Source organism: Meriones unguiculatus, chromosome 11, assembly GCF_030254825.1.
Source record: "Meriones unguiculatus strain TT.TT164.6M chromosome 11, Bangor_MerUng_6.1, whole genome shotgun sequence".
NCBI classification, from domain to species: domain Eukaryota; kingdom Metazoa; phylum Chordata; class Mammalia; order Rodentia; family Muridae; genus Meriones; species Meriones unguiculatus.
Genome location: NC_083359.1, coordinates 76,485,747 through 76,504,022, shown reverse-complemented (window position 1 = coordinate 76,504,022; position 18,276 = coordinate 76,485,747). Strand labels below are relative to the sequence as shown.

At 44.0% G+C, this 18,276-nt stretch overlaps 1 protein-coding gene across 5 annotated transcripts; it reads left to right on the top strand.

Moving 5' to 3' along the window:
* Positions 1–1,936: 1,936 nt before the first annotated feature.
* On the top strand, positions 1,937–17,135 carry LOC110563249 (major histocompatibility complex class I-related gene protein). 5 transcript variants are annotated; one of them, XM_021660263.2, is made up of 5 exons: positions 1,937–2,101; positions 10,030–10,290; positions 10,943–11,218; positions 14,927–15,202; positions 16,599–17,135. In XM_021660263.2, exons 1-5 carry the CDS (start codon positions 2,050–2,052, stop codon positions 16,760–16,762), a joined length of 1,029 nt encoding a protein of 342 aa, XP_021515938.1. In that variant the 5' UTR covers positions 1,937–2,049; the 3' UTR covers positions 16,763–17,135. The 5 variants fall into 5 exon arrangements, with proteins under 5 accessions (XP_021515938.1, XP_060220457.1, XP_060220458.1 ...); XM_060364474.1 differs by lacking the exon at positions 16,599–17,135 and adding an exon at positions 15,403–16,573; XM_060364475.1 differs by lacking the exon at positions 16,599–17,135 and having other exon boundaries at positions 14,991–15,169.
* Positions 17,136–18,276: the final 1,141 nt, after the last annotated feature.

Sequence of the window (18,276 nt, the reverse complement as noted above, 5' to 3'; positions counted from 1 at the left end):
TCAAAGCCAGTCTGGTCTATGGAGTGAGCTCCAGAACAGCCAAGACTACACAGAGAAACCTTGACTCAAAAACAAATAAAATAAAATAAAATAAAATAAAATAAAATAAAAAAAAATTAATAAGTAATAAAAAGAAAAAAGAAAAAATATAAGGACTTGTAAAGTCATGTCATTAAATAATATATATATCAGTCTTCAGAAATATAAATTTGAAAAATAATTTACAGAATAGTATTCAAACATGGAACCCCATCTTAAAAGGAAAAACCTCACATACATATACCTACATACATATCCACAAAAAAACCCACCAAAGAAACATATACTAAAAATATACCAGGAATGGTCCCTGCTGAGTGATCCTTCCTACCCTTCACTAATTTGCAAGTAGAATGAAATGATTTTAAGCTACACACTCTTTTCATACTTCCTTTCAAAAAGTACACTATGCATTTTGGGGACAAGTTATTAACAGAAAAAAAAAGTCAAAGTCAAAGGAACAAATACACTGGCATGAAACTTGAGCATCACTGAGCAATAAGTGGAGGTCTCTGGGAGGAGTGCATGGGTACCTATATTTGCTAGATGAATAGTCAAAGGGAAAAAAAAGAGGAAGAAAGGGAAGAAAGAGATACAGCATCTGAGGGTTGATCATCAAATAATTTCATTTGGCCTTTTGTGGGGAAAGGAAACCACGCCTAAAAGTTTCCCCTTTTCTTAGAAAGCAAGAATTGGGTGGCTGAAAACAGTATAAATTTTCTCTCTTATAATTCAGGAGGCCAAAGTTCTGAAGACAGGTCTTATGGGGGGGGGGGAGCCCCACAAGTGTTGATACATGCATTCTTTCTAGATGTTCTGGGGTAGGATCCATACCTTCCAGGTTCAGGGCCACCTGCACTCCTTTGCTCATTCTCAGATTCTGACCTTCCGCCTCCCGGTAAGAAGTGCTCTCTTGATTATACCGTGTCTCCCAGATAGTCCAGGATCATCTCTTCCCCAGCAACACCCCTTTGACCATACAAAGTGGTGTTGTATTCACAGGTTCTGAGCTTTAAGGTGGGTCATCACCCGACTCACCGTTGAAGGAAACCGGGATATTTGATTCTTCTACCCCCTCACCAAGTCTTTCAATCAAGTCTTTCAACAGTCCTGTGGAATACACGCCAGATTTCTCTGACAGTGGAAGATGCCAAGCCGTGGTGCACTTTGAGATTCTGTCCCATGTCAAAGAGCTGAGATCAAACCCAGGTTTCTGAAGCCGAGCCAAAGCCTGCCTGCCTGGTTGCCTGGCCTCCTTTCTCCTCTCCCTTCCACTGCACTTCCATTTTCCTGTCAAGATGTGTTCCCTGGCTCCCTGAACGAGCTTTAGCTGCTGTTTCCTAACTTGTCATGAGCCTCTAATGACAATATGACCATAGCTTGGTCTTGGAGATTCCTTTCCTTGAAAGATGAGTGGCAGCCCTTGAGAATCTCTGTCAAGGCCCTTTCTTTTCCCAGTTCAACAGGCATGTTTGGGGCCTGTTGTTCTAGGCAGAAAAGTACAGAAAAGACAGACGTAAATAAAATTACAGGACAGTCTTAAACTATGCATGCTATCTGAGACAGATGGGAAAATCAGACTGATCAGGGAGTTCCAAATCCTAGACCTCAGGTGTGAGTTTCTTTGTCCCTTGGTTAACAATCTAAACTCCAAGAAAGAACCAATGGCAATAAATAATCTGAGTTATTAATCTTTGTTTCCCTATACTTTTCATGTAATTGTGTTAAAGTTGGGGACTGAGTGAAGAGAAGTTAACAGATAGAAGCAAGCAGTGTCGAAAACAAGGGGTTAATCTTTATTGCTTTCATTTTGTGAGTCTCTGTCCTACCTAGTAACTGATGATGCTGGATATCTTCCCCATTCTTATTGGAGAATGCTTTCAGTATTGCTCGGCTAACAAATTTCCCGGGGGAGCCGGTAGAGTACAGGTTCTCAAAAGATTCATCAGGGGCCTATCACTGTCTGAGGTAGAAGGAACCTGGAAGGAAGAGGACGTCAATGACGATGCGATGCTCTTGTTACCTCTCCTCGTGGTATTCTTGGTGAATCACAGCCAGGCCCGTAAGTATCCCAAGCACTCTTACACTCCTAAATCCAAAGCTGAAGCACAACACCTTTGCTTCCTAAACTTGTGGTGCTAACTGTGAAAAAGTAAGGGACAAATCTACAAGCCCATTCCACCCAAGGCTTGAAGGGATGATGGATCCGATGACCTGCTGCCCAGATGTGTGTGTGTGTGTGTGTGCAGATGTCAGCCTTTCTAGAAGGACTTCCTCGGTAATGCACTCACTTCCCCTCTGAGGGCTGCTTTTGTACTTCCCTTTCTTCCTTCTGTTTCTTCTCTTCCCTAACAGCGAATCTTATAGGACTGCAGAGAGAGTTTTAGGGATGTTGAACAGTCCAGGGGGGTCCATTGTTCAGGTCAATAGATATTTTCCCTTCTCTCCACAAGGACTACCTGCAACAAAAGATCCAAGAAAGAAAAGCCATGGCGCTGAGCTTGTTTACCAGGCGTAGAAAATATTCGTTGCTTCAAAACAAAGTTCTGGGGCTGGAGAGACGGCTAAGAGCACTGGCTGTTCTTCCAGAGGACACAGGTTCAATTCCTAGCACCCACATGGCGCCTCACAACTGTCTGTAACTCCAGTTTTAGGGGATCTGACATCTTCACATAGACACACGTGCAGGCAAAATACCAATGTGCATAAAAATGAATAAAAATTGAAAAAAACAAACCTACAAAAACCCTCAGTCGTTCATTGTAGTTTAGGGAGCTTGTGTCTCTAGGAAATCAGGAGCCCTGTGTTGCCACCAACACAAGAGAGTCTGCGTGTAGCAGAAGGTGCTAGTCTTCTCTGCCCTAACCAACTGCTTTCTAGCTGGTGCTGGCATTTCTAAAGGTTCATAGGAGAAATCCAGACCTCAGACCAGATTACCTAAGCTGCTGGTTGATGCATGCCAGGAAGGTGCGCTTTCAAATCATCTGTGTATTTCATTGTACAAGTAAGTATTGATTGATAACTTGCTATGTGTCAGATGATTGGAAGAATCTAACAGCTGAATGAGGTGAGGCATACTGACAATCCAAGCTACTCTAGAGCTTTGGGGGAGGGAGGAATGGTAAGTTTGAGGCCAGTTTGAGTGGCATAATGAGACCCAACCCTACTCCCCCACCCCCCAAAAAAGTTCTCTGCAATATAGGTTGTTTTCTTTTTTATTTTATTTTATTTTATTTTATTTTATTTTAGTTTAGTTTAGTTTAGTTTAGTTTTATTAATTACACTTTATTCACTTTGTATCTTCTCATAAGCCCCTCCCTCCTCCCCCCATCCCACCCTCCCACTCCCTTCTTCATGAATGCCCCTCCCCAAGTCCACTGATAGGGGAAGATTGTTTTCTTTCTTTTTCTGAAAATGTCTCTTCTTTATAGTTTTAGCTTCCACTGGGCTTTGTTAACTCTCATTTGCTGTTCGTTTCCTCCCAATCTTAGGGGTGAAAGTGATTTTTTAAATAGTTGCTTTATTATAGTCTCTTCATGGGAACTGTCTGGTAAAGGCTGTTTCCTCCCGTGACTCTCGCTTAAGTAAACTTTGAAGACAATGACAGAGAAGGAATTTCAGATTATGGAAAATAACGTAAGGTCTGCTTGGTATTTGTGCCCAATGTTACCCATAAATAGACACTTTTACACCATAGACAGATAGAGGACGTGGGGAAGAGAAGCAGAGTGTTTGGGACATAACTCCAGGAAATGTTAAGATAACTCACATGTTACTTCCAGCGTGTTGCTCTCTTCAGCTGCATAGCCCACAGGTGATCGCTCCTGCTCCCTCCTGTGTGTCCTCATAGCTCTTCCTGTTCATGGTTCTCTAATTCTCTTTTCCCCAAATCTTCCCTGAGCTGCTCTTTTTACAGGTGAGGAGAGACAGCTCTATTTTTCTCTTGTTTCTATGACCCTACCTAGTTCCCAAAAGGGACTTAAACGCTTCCTGAAATGTTTCAAAGTAATGTTCCTGAGGCATGGAAATCAGCTGGCTATGAGTTATAGCAAGTTTGGACAATGATAACGAATTCACATTTAAAACTATGGTGTACTGTGCTTGCAGAATTGATGTAAAAATAGTGTTTTTGTGCCTTTTTTTTACCCTTCTCCTTGTTCTTCTTTTCTGCTGGTATGCAGCTGAACTAGTGATACGTGCAGCTGTAATCAAACTGGGGACGTTGTGCATGAGATTTCCCTCGTATAGCTACATGCAGTTTGTGTGTTTCATGTTGATACAATCAGTTAGTCTCTTGATGTTATTCATGATTTAGCAAAGCTGTTATCCCACTACATCAATCTACTTTATGAATGATGCTTCCGAGACAAGGACTGAATGTGGTAAGCAGGTTGTGCTGATGTTAAAAGACAAACTTGGAGATTATCTGCTTAGAAATAACCTTGAGTTCAAAAAGTTAACATGAAAAAATACGGGCATTTGCTAAAAACCTTACTAGATTTCAATCTGTTTCCATGGAGCTCTTGCCCAGGCTCAAGCAGGAAAAAATTCTCCAAGACAATATTTCACTCCCTGTTCTTCATGGTTGACGCTAAATGTATATAAATCTGATAAACAGATTCTTCTTTTAAGTTGGCAGAACAGCTGTCTATTCTTGCTTGACCATAATCCTCTTACCATAGAAGACTGCTAAAAATTGGACGGAGGAAGTCTAGATTAAAGGTCAAACATATAACTCTAAATGCTTTTATTTTATAGAGCTCAAATTGAGACAGATGACTAGGGACATTATTTCTGACATCTAAGTTTATATTAGAGAAAAATCTTTTAAGAATCTATGTGTTGCTGCTCACCCCTGTAATCTCAGCACTCGGAGAAGCAGAGGCAGACAGATCTCGGTGAGTTCAAGGCCAGCCTGATCTACAAAGTAGTCCAGGACAGCCAAGGCTACACAGAGAAACCCTGTCTTGAAAAACCAACCAAACAAACAAACAAAGAATGTATGTGTCAAATCACATTTTATTACAATTTAAATGAAGCATTTAAGAAGAATAAGATTCATTGGACGCACACTTTTAATCCCAGCATTTGGTAGACAGGGACAGGAAGACCTCTGTGAGTTCAAGAGCAGCCCTGTCTACAGAGTGAGTTCCAAGACAGCTAGAGCTACACAGAGAAACCCTGCCTCAACAAAACAACAACAACAAAATAATAAGATTCATAAAATGGAGATTCTCTGGGGAAATAGGTGGCATGTGGTCATTATTGTACTCAGGGTGTAAGCAGTGGGGAAAAGCACCGCAGATCCCTCTTTCACTCACTCTCCAGAGCACCACAGTGGTCTCCTTGATGCTCCAGTATGCAAAGCATTTACCCCCAAGAATTGGGGGATAATTTGAGTTTAATTATTTGGAAGGGTCTCCACCCCTGGCCCCCTTCTTCACTCTAGACACAACCCTATCCAATGGTATCTGGTCAGAGAAGGCTTTTCCGGTCCCTTTATCAGGTTAGCCCTCTCCACATCATCTCCTTTCTCTGCTTTAGTTTTCTTTATACAATAGATTGCCACATAAGCTTGTATTATACATTTGTCAATTGGTAATATCCCTTCTAGAAATTATCTCAGAGGTCTGGGCTTTTGATTTGATTTGTTTGTTATTGTGTCCCTAGCACCTAGAACCGTGTTCACTGGAAATGCAGAAAAGAATAATACTTACATGATATGAGATATTGGAACCCTTTGGTTTCAACAGTAAATGTTCCTCACAGATTTATGTGTTTGAACACTTGGTTTCAGATGGTGGCGCTGTTGTGATGTTGTAGAGCTTTTGGGCATAGCACTTAGCTTGCAGACTTAAGGCTCTAGGGGCGAAGGTTGAGAGGTATAGGTTGACCCTACTTCTATTCCAGGCTCGATACTTCCTGACTGTAACATGAGGCTAGAGAGCTACAAGGTATTCCTCTGACCCCCACTAAGCTAGTCCCAGCTCCCATGCCTACGCCACCGTAATGGATCATCCTCCTTCAAACCATTAGGAAAAGAAATCCTTCCTGCCTTAAGCTGTTTCTGTCAATCAAGCATTGTGTCACAGCAGTGAGAAAATTAACTCATACAGAAAATTGGTACCAAGGGTGGGGTCATTGCAATGATAAACTTGACTGTGCAGTTTGTAGGACTCAGAAGTGTAAGAGCAATATGAAGAGTTTTGGTGCTGTGGGCTAGCAAAACCTTAGAATGCTATAACTAGAGCTTCGTGGGATATCCTGGCAGGCGTGTGGACAACCAGATGCCGATATAAATTTCAGAAGGCAGCAAGGACTTAGCAGGAATTGGACCAGAAGCCATTTGTGTTACATTCTGGAAAAAACAAAAAAACAAAACAAAACAAAACAAAAAACCAAAAAACATTCTGCATTCTTCCTGTGTCCTGAAAGCCAAAATGAGGCTGAATTAAATTGATTTGGTGAAGAAAATTTCTAGTCAGCACAGACTTCAGACTATAGAGGTTACTGTTCCTGCTTTTTAAGCCATATTACAATGATAAAAAACAGAAAGCAGAGAAGAAATACTTGAGAAGGGTGTAGTTTGGCAAGGACAGGAATGTGAGTACAGTTGTGGTCAAAGCAACTGTGGCAAAAACTGTGATAATGATATTAGTAATAATATACTGTAGAATTATACTGTATAATGATATTAGTACAAATTAAAGAAAAATCTCACATCTCTGCAGGTTCAAGATTTTGGACTTCTGATCAATTTTGGAACTCTTAGGGGCTTAGGGACTTTTACGGATATAAAATGCATCTTGCATGATGAGATGGCCCTGGGCCGCCAGGGCCAGGGTGGGATGCTGTGCTCTGAATGTGAAATGCACCCCCAGGCTTGTATACTTAAGCTCTCGGTGCTCACTTGGTGGCATCTCTTTAGAAGTTGTGCAGTTTATGGACGTGGAGCCTAGATGACAGTCGTAGGGCCTTAAGCATAAGGCTCAAAGGTAATTCCGGTTCAGCACACTTCTTGCCTGAGCCCTCTGCTTTCTGACCTGTAGAGCTGTGAGCAAATGATGCCACAAGCTCTGGCAGGCCCAGATTAGACTGACTCCAGCCACCTTTTCTTCCATTATGGACTGTACCCCTTCATACCATGTGCTAAAATAAATCCTTCCTCCCTTATGTTTCCATCACGTATTTTTCCATAGGGACAAGAAAAATAATACAGTGGCTGAGAAGTCCGAGTGTCGCATGTGTCTCCTCTAGACTCACCGTAAGATCCTGTCACTTGACAGTTGTGAGGAGGATGTCTAATGGTTCCTGCTGCCTACAGAACCATCAACACCACTGCACACTTTTGAGAAGTATGCAAAGGTTCCTTTAACAAAAAATACAACTGTTTACTTCTCTCCTCGAATTCCCACAATACCAGGCATCCCAAAGAGCAGTTATCAGAAGTCACAATCACTTTTACCTTTCTAAGGCACTGAGTTACTTGAATAGGGCAACAATAAAGCGGTCATTGTTGACATGGTTATCCAATCAGAACCTACTACCTCCTGAACAGGATCCGAAGCATGGGCCTTAGGGCCTGGAAAGTCAGACTGAAACGTGCTTGGCACAAGGGGGCAGGAGAGAGCACTTTAATCCAGGCTCTGGGAGGCTGTAACGTCCTGTATTGGAGCAGTGCCTCTCTCAAGCCGTGTTGGATAGTCAGAGGTAGAAAAGCTTCCCTGTGAGAGTTCAGATTTCGATTCCCCAGTTCCTTCATCGTGCCATCTAAGGTTGCACTTAATTTAATTTAGTTAATTGTGAGCACTTTTCATCTGCAGAATGGGAATTATAGGACCTACCCTGAAGGGCTATTGTGGGAGCTAGGGAGGTAGCCCAATAGATAGAGTACTCATCTAGCTTGTACAAAGTCCTAGGCTCAATCCCCGGTGCCACTGGAACCAGATTTGGTGACACATGAGGCAGGAGAATCAGAAGTTCAAGATCATTCTTGAACACGGAGTTTGAGGCCAACCTGGAATGCATGAGGCCATGTTTGTTTTGTTTAATCATTGTGAGGAATGAATGAAACCAGTGTTCCTCAAGGGTTTAGTATGGTCCCGAGCACATGGTACTTGCTCAATAAGTAAAAGCGGTTCTAATAGTTATGATGAAGGTACCTGCTGGCCTTCATGACTCACTGAAGGTACAACTGCTGTGCCTTGATTTCCCTGGAGGAGTTCTCAGTGGATCAGTTCTCTGAGTGCAGGGTTCCTGTCCTGCCTGCACGCCATCAGTGCCTCTCTTGTGATACTTGTATTTGTTATGTTATATGGAAATCTCCAGTTATATTGTAAATTCCTGGAGGGAAGAATTGGTACCTGATTCATTTTCTTCTTACTGATGTTGCCGCATATCTTGTCCGCGGTAGCTATTCAGTAAATACAGATCTTCTCCATGGGTGAATGCTTGAAAATACGTATTTCATTGTTCCATATTCCAGTAGCCTTACTTAGATGCTTGTCAAAAATGGCCCAACTGCTACTGTTCCAAGTTAAAGGGACAAAACTCAGCAGAGTGCCACAGCCGGCACGTTGGTGTCAGACCTGCTTGTTGGGTTGGATGGGCCCTCCAGCAATGCCTAGCAGAAGCAAATGAGCACCAGAGGCCCCTTGAGAAGCAGTTTGACTGGCCCAGCTAGACCAAGGGCCAAATTCTAGATCATAGATTTCAGCTAAACAAGTGAGTAATGCTGTTGACTCATAGAAAGGGGAGAACCCGAACTGATTTCATAATTATTGGAGCAAGAAAAGGATCAGGGCAAATGGTACGGAATTGCCATTTGTGTGGAACAATTTTAGTCTTCCCAAATAATTTGACCCCTTAACAGCTATATTAAATCTTTGAACATCTCCATACCCCATTCTGCTAAGACACAAATTCTCCCGAGGTCTGACATGCTCTGAAGGAGAGTGCAGCATGGACTTTTCTTCATGTTCCCTATTCTGAATTACTGATTCCACATCTGTCAACGGCTATCCATATATAGTGAACTGTCATTTTAGAAGCTCAGCTAAGTGCCAGGTGTAACTTGTACTTGTAGGGGCAACCGACGCCTCCCAGGGAGAATGAAGGCTGTGGTGTCCCTGGCCAGAATGTATACTCTGTCCCCCTCTCCCCTTGGCCTGCTCACCTCTTGACCCTGAGATCTCCAAGATGTCATTTTCTCTGCAAAGTCTTCCTCAAGAGCCCAACTTGACATGATAGCTCCTATCATGCTACTTAGAAACCATCTTTCTTATCTCCACCAAGCCCTGAACTTCTTGGACAACCCAAGAGTTCATGGGGGAGGAGAGGAATTGTTTCCTTTCATTTCACTTTTAGCCCTTAGTGATGATCAAAATCCTCGTACTGATACTTAGAGGGAAGAAAAAAATAGAAAAATGATAAGTACCTCAGAAAAGTAGTTTGGTACAGCAAGGAAAATCACTGTGCTTCTGAAAATGTTGTCCCCAGGAAGGATGAGTCTTAACAGCTGTTCTGACTCTCTCTAATCTGGGAGGAGGGGCGCGCACGCCCATGTGTGCAGAGAGAATAGGGTAACACGAGGGTCCTTACTTATCAACCTAGAGGCTTTATTGGAAAAACAAGGGGGTTGGGTTGTTAGGGTTGTTCTCTCCCTCAGAGGTTCTGAGAGCTTCTTCAGGCATAGTCCCCAGACCCCAGGGCCAGTGAATAGTCCTTGACCCTTCTCCCAAGACCAGAGAATCACACTGTACATTGCTTACAAGGTGAAGTTACCTATTAACTTTTATTCTCAGCCATAGGGCTGAAGTCTTTCCCAGGTCGTAATTCCCAGGATTCCATAACTGTCCTGGAACAAACAGTAGATGAATGCCTCTGAGAATGGGGCAAGGACGTTGGTGTGGGGATGCCATGGATTGCAGTTAATATGTTCCGTCATCTGTGTGGGACTCTCCACACCTTCCTTCCTCGCCTCCTCCTCAGGGACTCACTCGCTGAGATATTTTCGTTTGGCTGTTTCGGACCCTGGCCCTGGAGTCCCCGAGTTTATCTCTGTTGGCTATGTGGACTCACACCCGATCACTACCTACGACAGCGTCACCCGACAGAAGGAGCCGAGGGCTCCGTGGATGGCGGAGAACCTGGTGCCTGATCACTGGGAGAGGTACACGCAGCTGCTGAGGGGCTGGCAGCAGACCTTCACAGTGGAGCTGAGGCACCTGCAGAGACACTACAACCACTCAGGTGAGACTGCAGCAGACGTGAGCGCGTGACCTCACGGGCTCGTCCTCAGAGGAAAGGCCCTGGGGCTGCCTATGGCCAGTGTCACCAGTTGCTTAGATCCTCTGTAGCCTTTGGCAGTGCTTAGAAAATCATGATGATGGAGCTCTATTCCCACCGTCTCCTCTATGTCTCTTCCAGACTCTTCTGTGAAAACCCTTGATCCCTCATCCCCATATTCTTATTGTGTTGGCGTCTAACAGTCTTCTCTTTTCTCCTTCTAAATTTGCCCATCTTGGGGCTCATTTTCTGATGGCTAGGCTTTCTGATTTGCTTATTTCTGCGTAGAAGCTTACTATATTAATTGTCCCAGAGATATTTCTGCATATCTCTTGCTCCTACGCTGCACTCAGAATAGCTATGAAATTTATCAATGAATCACTCCAAAGATAGGATAATTTCTTCCAGGCAGGTATCATCGTGATTCTTTGGCATGCAGTAGGTACCCCCACCGATGTCTGTTAGCAGGTGGGTCTATAAAACAGGAACCTTCTGGAACCCAAATATACAGGCTTATGTGGCGGTGCCTTCTAAGAGTGCTTCCGGCCATGCTGCAGTTGCATCTCTCGAGAATGCATCTGTCTCTGTGTTCACCCATAGATCGTGTGTGTTCCAGGGCTTCACACTTACCAGAGAATGATTGGCTGCGAGCTGCTGGAAGACGGCAGCACCACAGGGTTTCTCCAATACGCGTACGACGGACGAGATTTCCTCAGCTTCAATAAAGACACCCTGTCCTGGGTGGCTGTCGATAACGTAGCTCATATCACCAAGCGGGCATGGGAGGCCAATCTGCATGAGTTGCAGTACCAAAAGAACTGGCTGGAGGAAGAATGCATCGCCTGGCTGAAGCGGTTTTTGGAGTATGGAAGAGACACCCTAGAAAGAACAGGTAAAGAGAAGGGGGAGCACCTTGTTCCTATATCCCTAGAAAAACTGGCTTCTGTCTCACTTCCTCTTCTGCAGGTGATAGTCACCCTGTGCTGAAATCCGTCTCTTGCTTGGACTGCTCTGACCTGTAACCCCCCAAGAGAACTCTCATTAGTTATATTTTTAGCAGCACCTTGACAAGCCTTAGCATCCCACTTGTCTTGACAGAATGTAGTGCCTCCAAGGGCACCTTTATCAAGAAAAGTTCTCTCGTCTCCTGTCAGTGAGAGGCTGGAGAAAGCTTTCAGAAGTGGAGCAGTTGTTGCAGATTATTTAAGACGAAAGGGTTCACACAGTCCCAGTGTGAATGAAAAGCTGGCTTTATGAAGAAGAGCCTTGGGAAGATGGGTTTTTCCTTACTGGGGGTTAACACTGCAATTCATCTGGGTTCAGAGTTTATCTTCTGCCATAAATGCATGATCCCACCGGTCAACTTCAGCAAAATGCAGAAGTTTCATGTTTGATCGACGATGAGTCAAAATGTTTCAGGAAATCCCTGAACACTATAGATCTTTTCCCATGAGAGCAATGTCCAGTCTGGGGGACTTTCCAGAGCTGTGGCAATCCCAGGATGAAGAGGACTATGTTTATAAACATGTGTTTCTCTGCTGGGTGGTATCGGCACAGGCCTTAATTCCCAGCACTTGGGAGGTAGAAGCTAGTGAATCTCTATGAGTTTGAGGTCAATCTGGTCTACAGAGTGCGTTTCAGGACATCCAGGGCTAACAGAGAGACCCTGTCTCAAAAACAAAACAAAACAAACAAACAAACAAAGTAAGCATGTGCCATCTGTCCAAAAATACAGGCTTTGGAGGCAGACGATTAGAGGCTGATGTTGGCTGTCCTGTCTGTACTAGCAGAATAACTGTTGTAGGCTCAGTGGTTGCAGCTAACAAACCTATTTCAAACAGGCTCAAACAGATCCTATTCGAAAGCAAGAGTCAGAGCAGCACAGGGACCTAAGAAATTAAAACCAATATTTGAATGCTGTTCTGCACGGTGGTGGTGGTGGGGTACCTGAAGCTAGGAGCATGAACCTCGCACCCTCATGGCTTCTCCATCCCACAAGACAGGCTACCGTCTCTGAGTACTTGTTGCCTAAATCACAAGAGAACCGTGACTGGCCTGTATCATATGTGGCCTCTTTAGCTAATCACTGAGACCATCAGAAAAAGCTTCAGAGATTAACAGCGGGTGGCAGAGTTCTGGCAAGAACGAATGGCACACACAGCCACAAAGGTCTAATCTAGGAGATTCAACCCAGGCCCCTTTACAAGGGGGCTAGTGAGGATCCCAGTAAGAGGTGGAGAAGTGTCTGAAGAAGTACAGTATGGACACATCATTGCCCAAGCATGGTCTGAAGGGCAGGAAGAGGAGACACGGCAGGCAGAGCCCTGCGAGAGTTGGTGTGCTGAAAGGGGATCTTCACAGTGAGAGGTGTGACTATGGAGGAATGTGGCCACCTCCGGAACTGCAGCTGTGTTAAGACTGGTACTTCGTCAGCTCACGGCTCTCTGGCTGAGGCTGTCCAGCTGGAAACCAGGGGCAGAGAAGTTCTAGAGCTACGGTGTAAAGGCCTAGACAGATTACAGAGGGTCAGAGACAGGATGCGAGGGCTAAGAAAAAGATACTGTTACACACTGAGTGGTGCTTGAAGAGGCGGATTAAGATGAGCACTTCGTAAGGAGCTGGAGTAATGTTTGGCAGGGGAAGGAGCCTCTCAGGTCAAGAAGCTTCTGGAACGTAGGCCAACAAGCCATGGTATCGAGTAAAAGAATGTAGCCATGCCTACTTCACAGAAAATAGTGAAGATGATATAGGCAAAAATGCTTGCTAAGCCTTAGGACTCTATTTACATCTTGAATCTTATCGTCGCCTGACTGAAGTGTGTATGGTAGCCTCGGATCTAGCTAAATTCAATGGCCCATCTTGGCCACCCTTAATCACTAAGATGTTTTAGGCTGAGTCTCAGCAGATGGGAAAAAAAGGAAAAATAGGAGATTACTTTCTGATTTGGGTACACTTGCCATATGGTTGTGTTGTTGATTTTTTTTTTTCATCACTATGACAAAATGCCTGAAACAACTGACCAAAAAGGAGGAAAGACTGTTGACAATTTCAGAGGTTTGGGTCCATCCTGGTGGAAAGGGTGTGCTGAAACAGTTTACATCACAGTGGACAGGAAGCAGAGGGAGGGAGGGGCCAGGGACAAGATACAGCCCCCCGGGATTCCCCACAGCAACATACTTCCTTTAGCTGGACCCCCCCCTCCTAGAGTTTCCAGAACCTCCTAAAATAACACCAACGTCTAGAGAGCACGGGTTTAACACATGAGCCTGGGAGGGACAGTTTAGATTCAAAGCATTGGACCCAAGTCACCTGGCCTGCTGTTCACCCTGAATTACAGTATTGGGCAAAGGTAGATAGGAAAACTCAAGCAGGGCTGCTAAGAATTGAGATTTAGAGCTTACTAGCTTACTAGCTAGCTTACTAGCTAATTCTGTTGATTCTGCCTGGTATGGAAGCTCTTGGGATGAACTAGGAAGAACCTGGGTTGTGTGGAAAGTTTGACTTAAGTGTACATAGTTCTCATTCCTTATCTTGAAGGTCATAGTGGTGTCAATCTCTTGGTCAAAACCCAAGTCTTGGGAGGTGGATTCATTTCTTGCAGGCATAGTAAAACAAACGAACAAACAAACCTCTTGGCAATGTTTTATTTTGAGTGTTGGAAAGTCTTTTCCTACAACTAAATTCCATGCCTCAAGTAAAAGACAAGGAAGGTATGTCTGAGGTGAAGGCTCTTCCCTGCACCCACACTGTCAAACAAATAAAGGTGGAGACGAGGAGGCAAGTGTCACGGATGAGGAGGAAGGTCCTCTGGATAGGATGCTTGGTTTCAATTTGGCTTTATGACCAGTTTCACATGGAAAAGAAACATATTAAGTCAGGAGGAAGCAAGATCACCAATGGCTGAACCCTAGGCTGGGGCACAGTGGTACGGACCTGTAATACAGGCATTCAGAGGTAGGAGGACTGCAAGTTCAAGACTACCCTGGGGCATAGAGATGATGTCTCCTCCCTCTCTCCTTCCCTCATCATTCTTAGGGCCCTTCTATACTGTTAATTTCTGTAACTTCTACGAGGGCACATGAAGTATGACATCTGTTTGTATCTGGTTACAACCATCAGAATACCAATCTGATAGCATGAGGCACTCCAGAGACCCCGTTGACCTGAGATGGCTGTGTGGTTTTGGTTGCCACTAAATGCAGAACTGAGATCTATTGCATTCTAATCTCCAGTCTCTCGGTGAATTACTTATCAAGAACAATCACTTACCCATGCTGTGACTTACTTTTGCTTGACACATAAGGGGTATTTCAAAGGTGAACGGCAAACAACTTCAAAACACTTTCCAAATCCTTGCTGCTGTATGCCTTTCCTCCCCTTAGAGGACCAAACATGGCTCAGCTCCAAGTGTTCCCTTGCCTAGTCCATAACAGGAAGGCCACAAAATCCAAGTTTGTTGTCGATAAATCTGGGTTCTGGTTCATTCTCGGTTTTAGATAGTTCTTGCTGGGAATATAACTGGGAAGCCTGGCTATGTGTTTGAACACTGTATGCTCAGTACTCAAGTCTCTCCCACTTAACTATAGCTGCTTCTCTCTAGAGCCCCCAGTGGTAAGAACAAGTCGAAAGGAAACGTTTCCGGGGGTCACAACTCTCTTCTGCAGAGCTCATGGCTTCTACCCACCAGAAATTTCCATGACATGGATGAAAAATGGAGAAGACATTGCTCAAGAAGTGGATTCTGGAGGCGTGCTTCCCAGTGGAGATGGAACCTATCAAATGTGGGTGTCGGTCGATCTGGATCCTCAGAGCAAAGATGTCTATTCTTGTCATGTGGAGCACTGTGGCCTCCAAATGGTTCTTGAAGCCCCTCAGGGTAAGTTTGGGGGTGACGGCTGTCTGGAGAGTGAAACTGAGGAAAGAGGTAGGAAGCTGTGAGGCCTACAATGGAGGGAGGGAGAAAGGCTGGGTTAGTAGAGGCTTCACTAGGTGTGCGATACAATGGCAGCAGCTTTGTTTGTTTGTGGGGTAGGGTTTCTCTGTGTAGCCCTGGCAATCCTGGAACTTGTTTTGTAGACCACGCTGGCCTCGATCTCACAGAAGTCTGCCTGCCTCTGCCCATACCCCTCCACCCCACCCAGAGTAATGGGATTAAAGACATGCACCACTATGCCTGGCTTCAATTTTTATTTTTAATTTTTAAAAGTTTTATTTATTTTATGTGTATGTTTTTTTTGCTTGCATGTGTGGCTGTGAACTATATGTGGACAGTGTCCACAATAACCAGAAGAGGAGCACCGAGTCCCCTGGACCTAGAGTAATAGATGATTGTTAGCTACTGTGTGTGCTGGGAATCAAATCTAGGACCCCTGGAAGAGCAGCCTGTGCTCTTAACCACTGAGCCATCTTTCCAGTCCCAAGATTTATTTTATTACTTTTATTCATGTGTGTATATATGTGTGTCTGTGTGGGAGTATGTGCCTATGAATGCAGGTGGCAAAGGAGCTTAGAAGAGGGTATCAGATCCCTTGGAGCTGGAGTTACAGATGATTGTGAACTATCCCCAAGTAGGTACCGGAAACTGAACTCAGGTCTCTGTAAGAACAGCAAATCCTCTTAACGGCTGAGCTCTCTCTCTAGCTCCAAAAATGGTTCTTTTTAATCAGTGTTTCTCACAGAGTTTGGTTCCCATACTCTTCTATACTCTTATGAATTACCTGTTGCTGTATTACATTTTTAAAAATAGCCAGGCAATGGTGGCACATGCCTTTAATCCCAGCACTTAAAGGCAGAGACAGGTGACTCTCTAAGTTTGAGCCAGCCTGGTCTACAGAATGAGCTACACAGAGAAACCCTGTCTCAAAAAAACAAGATAGATAGATAGATAGATAGATAGATAGATGGATGATGGATGGATGGATAGATAGATAGATAGATAGATAGATAGATAGATGGATAGAGAGACAGTCTTTAATCCCAGCATTGGGGGCGGGAGGGGGAAGGAGAATACTCAAAAGAGGCAGGTTGATTTCTGAGTTTGAGGCCAGCCAGATCTACAAAGTGAGTTTCAGGGCAGCTGGGGCTACACAGTGAAACCATGTATCAGAAAAAAAAACAAACAAGCAAACAAATAGGAGAAATCATAAGCCTATGCTCTACTTGCCATCAGACAGTGAGTGAGAAGTGATGATGACCGAGTTTCCTAGTGGCCACAGCAACACCATCAATGCAGACGAGAGAAGCAACTTGGAGGGTTTTCTCTTTACTTACAGAATCAGCAAACATCCTTCTAGTGGTGATCACAGCCTCTGGGACCATAATCCTCACCACTGTCCTGGCTGGAGTTGGTGTTCTGACCTGGAGAAGGTGGGCAGGGGGTGAGAGGCGTGAAGGTCTCCAGGGGACTGCTGCTGCTGTCTCCTTGCTGCAGTCCTGAGACTTCTGTTCCCTGCGTCTGCCACTTGAGTTCCAGTTAGAAGCAGGCTGACCCTCCGGTTGGAATCACAGGAGGGCCTGGGACAACTTTCCCCCTCTATAGAGAAAACACCCGTTAATTTTCCCATTTTCACATTCTTCTATCCCATATGAAAGTCCTCTTCTTGCGAAATTTCGTTTCTCAAAACATGAACTGTTCAAAAGCAGATAACCTTTCAAAAATAGGACTCAAGATAAGGAAAACAGGAAGGAGAAACAAGAAGTCCACTTTTGATGGCATAGATAACTAAACATGTACTAAATGTCTGTTGTAAATGATATTACAACAAATGTCTGTTGTAAATATTTAATAAATAATCTATTTATTAAATAGATTGTATGAAATGTCTGTTGATCTTTAAGCACCATACTGGCTCATGGGAAATAGCAATGAAAAAGACAGGGAAGACCCCATGTCATAAAACTGATGGCACAGTCTTGAAAGGACATTTTCTGTCTCTGGTTTACTGGTTACTCAAGCCGATGACAACAAATATCAATGAAACCTGGATCAGGGCTCATAAGCCAGGTGGGCTGGAGCTTGCTTTTCCTTGAGCGTTGTTGACTTAAACACAATCCAAGGGATACTGTACAAATGCAGTATTAGGTACTAGTCACACCAGTCCATTTGCTAGAAAATCAGCTCAGCTAGAGGGTTGATTTCCATTATAAACGGAGCATAATATGAATCCTAAACCATTTGATACATGCATCACAAAAAGAAAGTACCTGCTTTTTAATCTCTTGGAGTTTGTAAATTTGGAGTTAAAACTTGTCAAGTTCTAAGAGAGTCCTGAAAAAGCAGGCTAAAACCGTCACTGGCGGCTTCTAGATTTTGCTGACTACTGAATAATTTTTGAGCCGTGAGGAAACACACAGAACTAACTAAACACTTCTTTTCCTTTCGGGACAAAAATAAAAAAAAAATCTACCAACCCACACAAGTCAATGAGTGCAGCTTTCCCCTCTAAGGAGCCACCATCCTGCTCTCAGACACCCATCCATCTCCACCATACTCCCCCTCGACATCACGCGAGGGTTCCCCCATTGACTAAGAACTTTGAGTATCATGGCTATCATGACTGAGAATCTATAAGTAGGGTTGGACCAACCCATGAAAACAGCCAGCAAGTTTCTACCACAGCCTTTGAATGGACTGGTCACCCCACACATCTCACAAAGAGGAAACAGAAGTTCCCTGTTCACAGTGGCTCTGCCAGATAGCTTGGGAATATATTAGAAGTATGTCTGGCTAGATCTATGGCAATGGCTTCCTTCACTCTTACTGTTTCTGTGAGAAATTAGAACAATAATTTATCAATCTGAGTGTGATGGGTCTCCTATAAAACCAGTACTCAGGAAGCTGAGGCAGGTGGATGGTAGGTTTGGGGCTAGCTTGAGCTACACAATGGAACCCTACTTAAGACAAACCAAAACAACAACAAAACTCTTAACAGAACCAGAACAGTAATTACC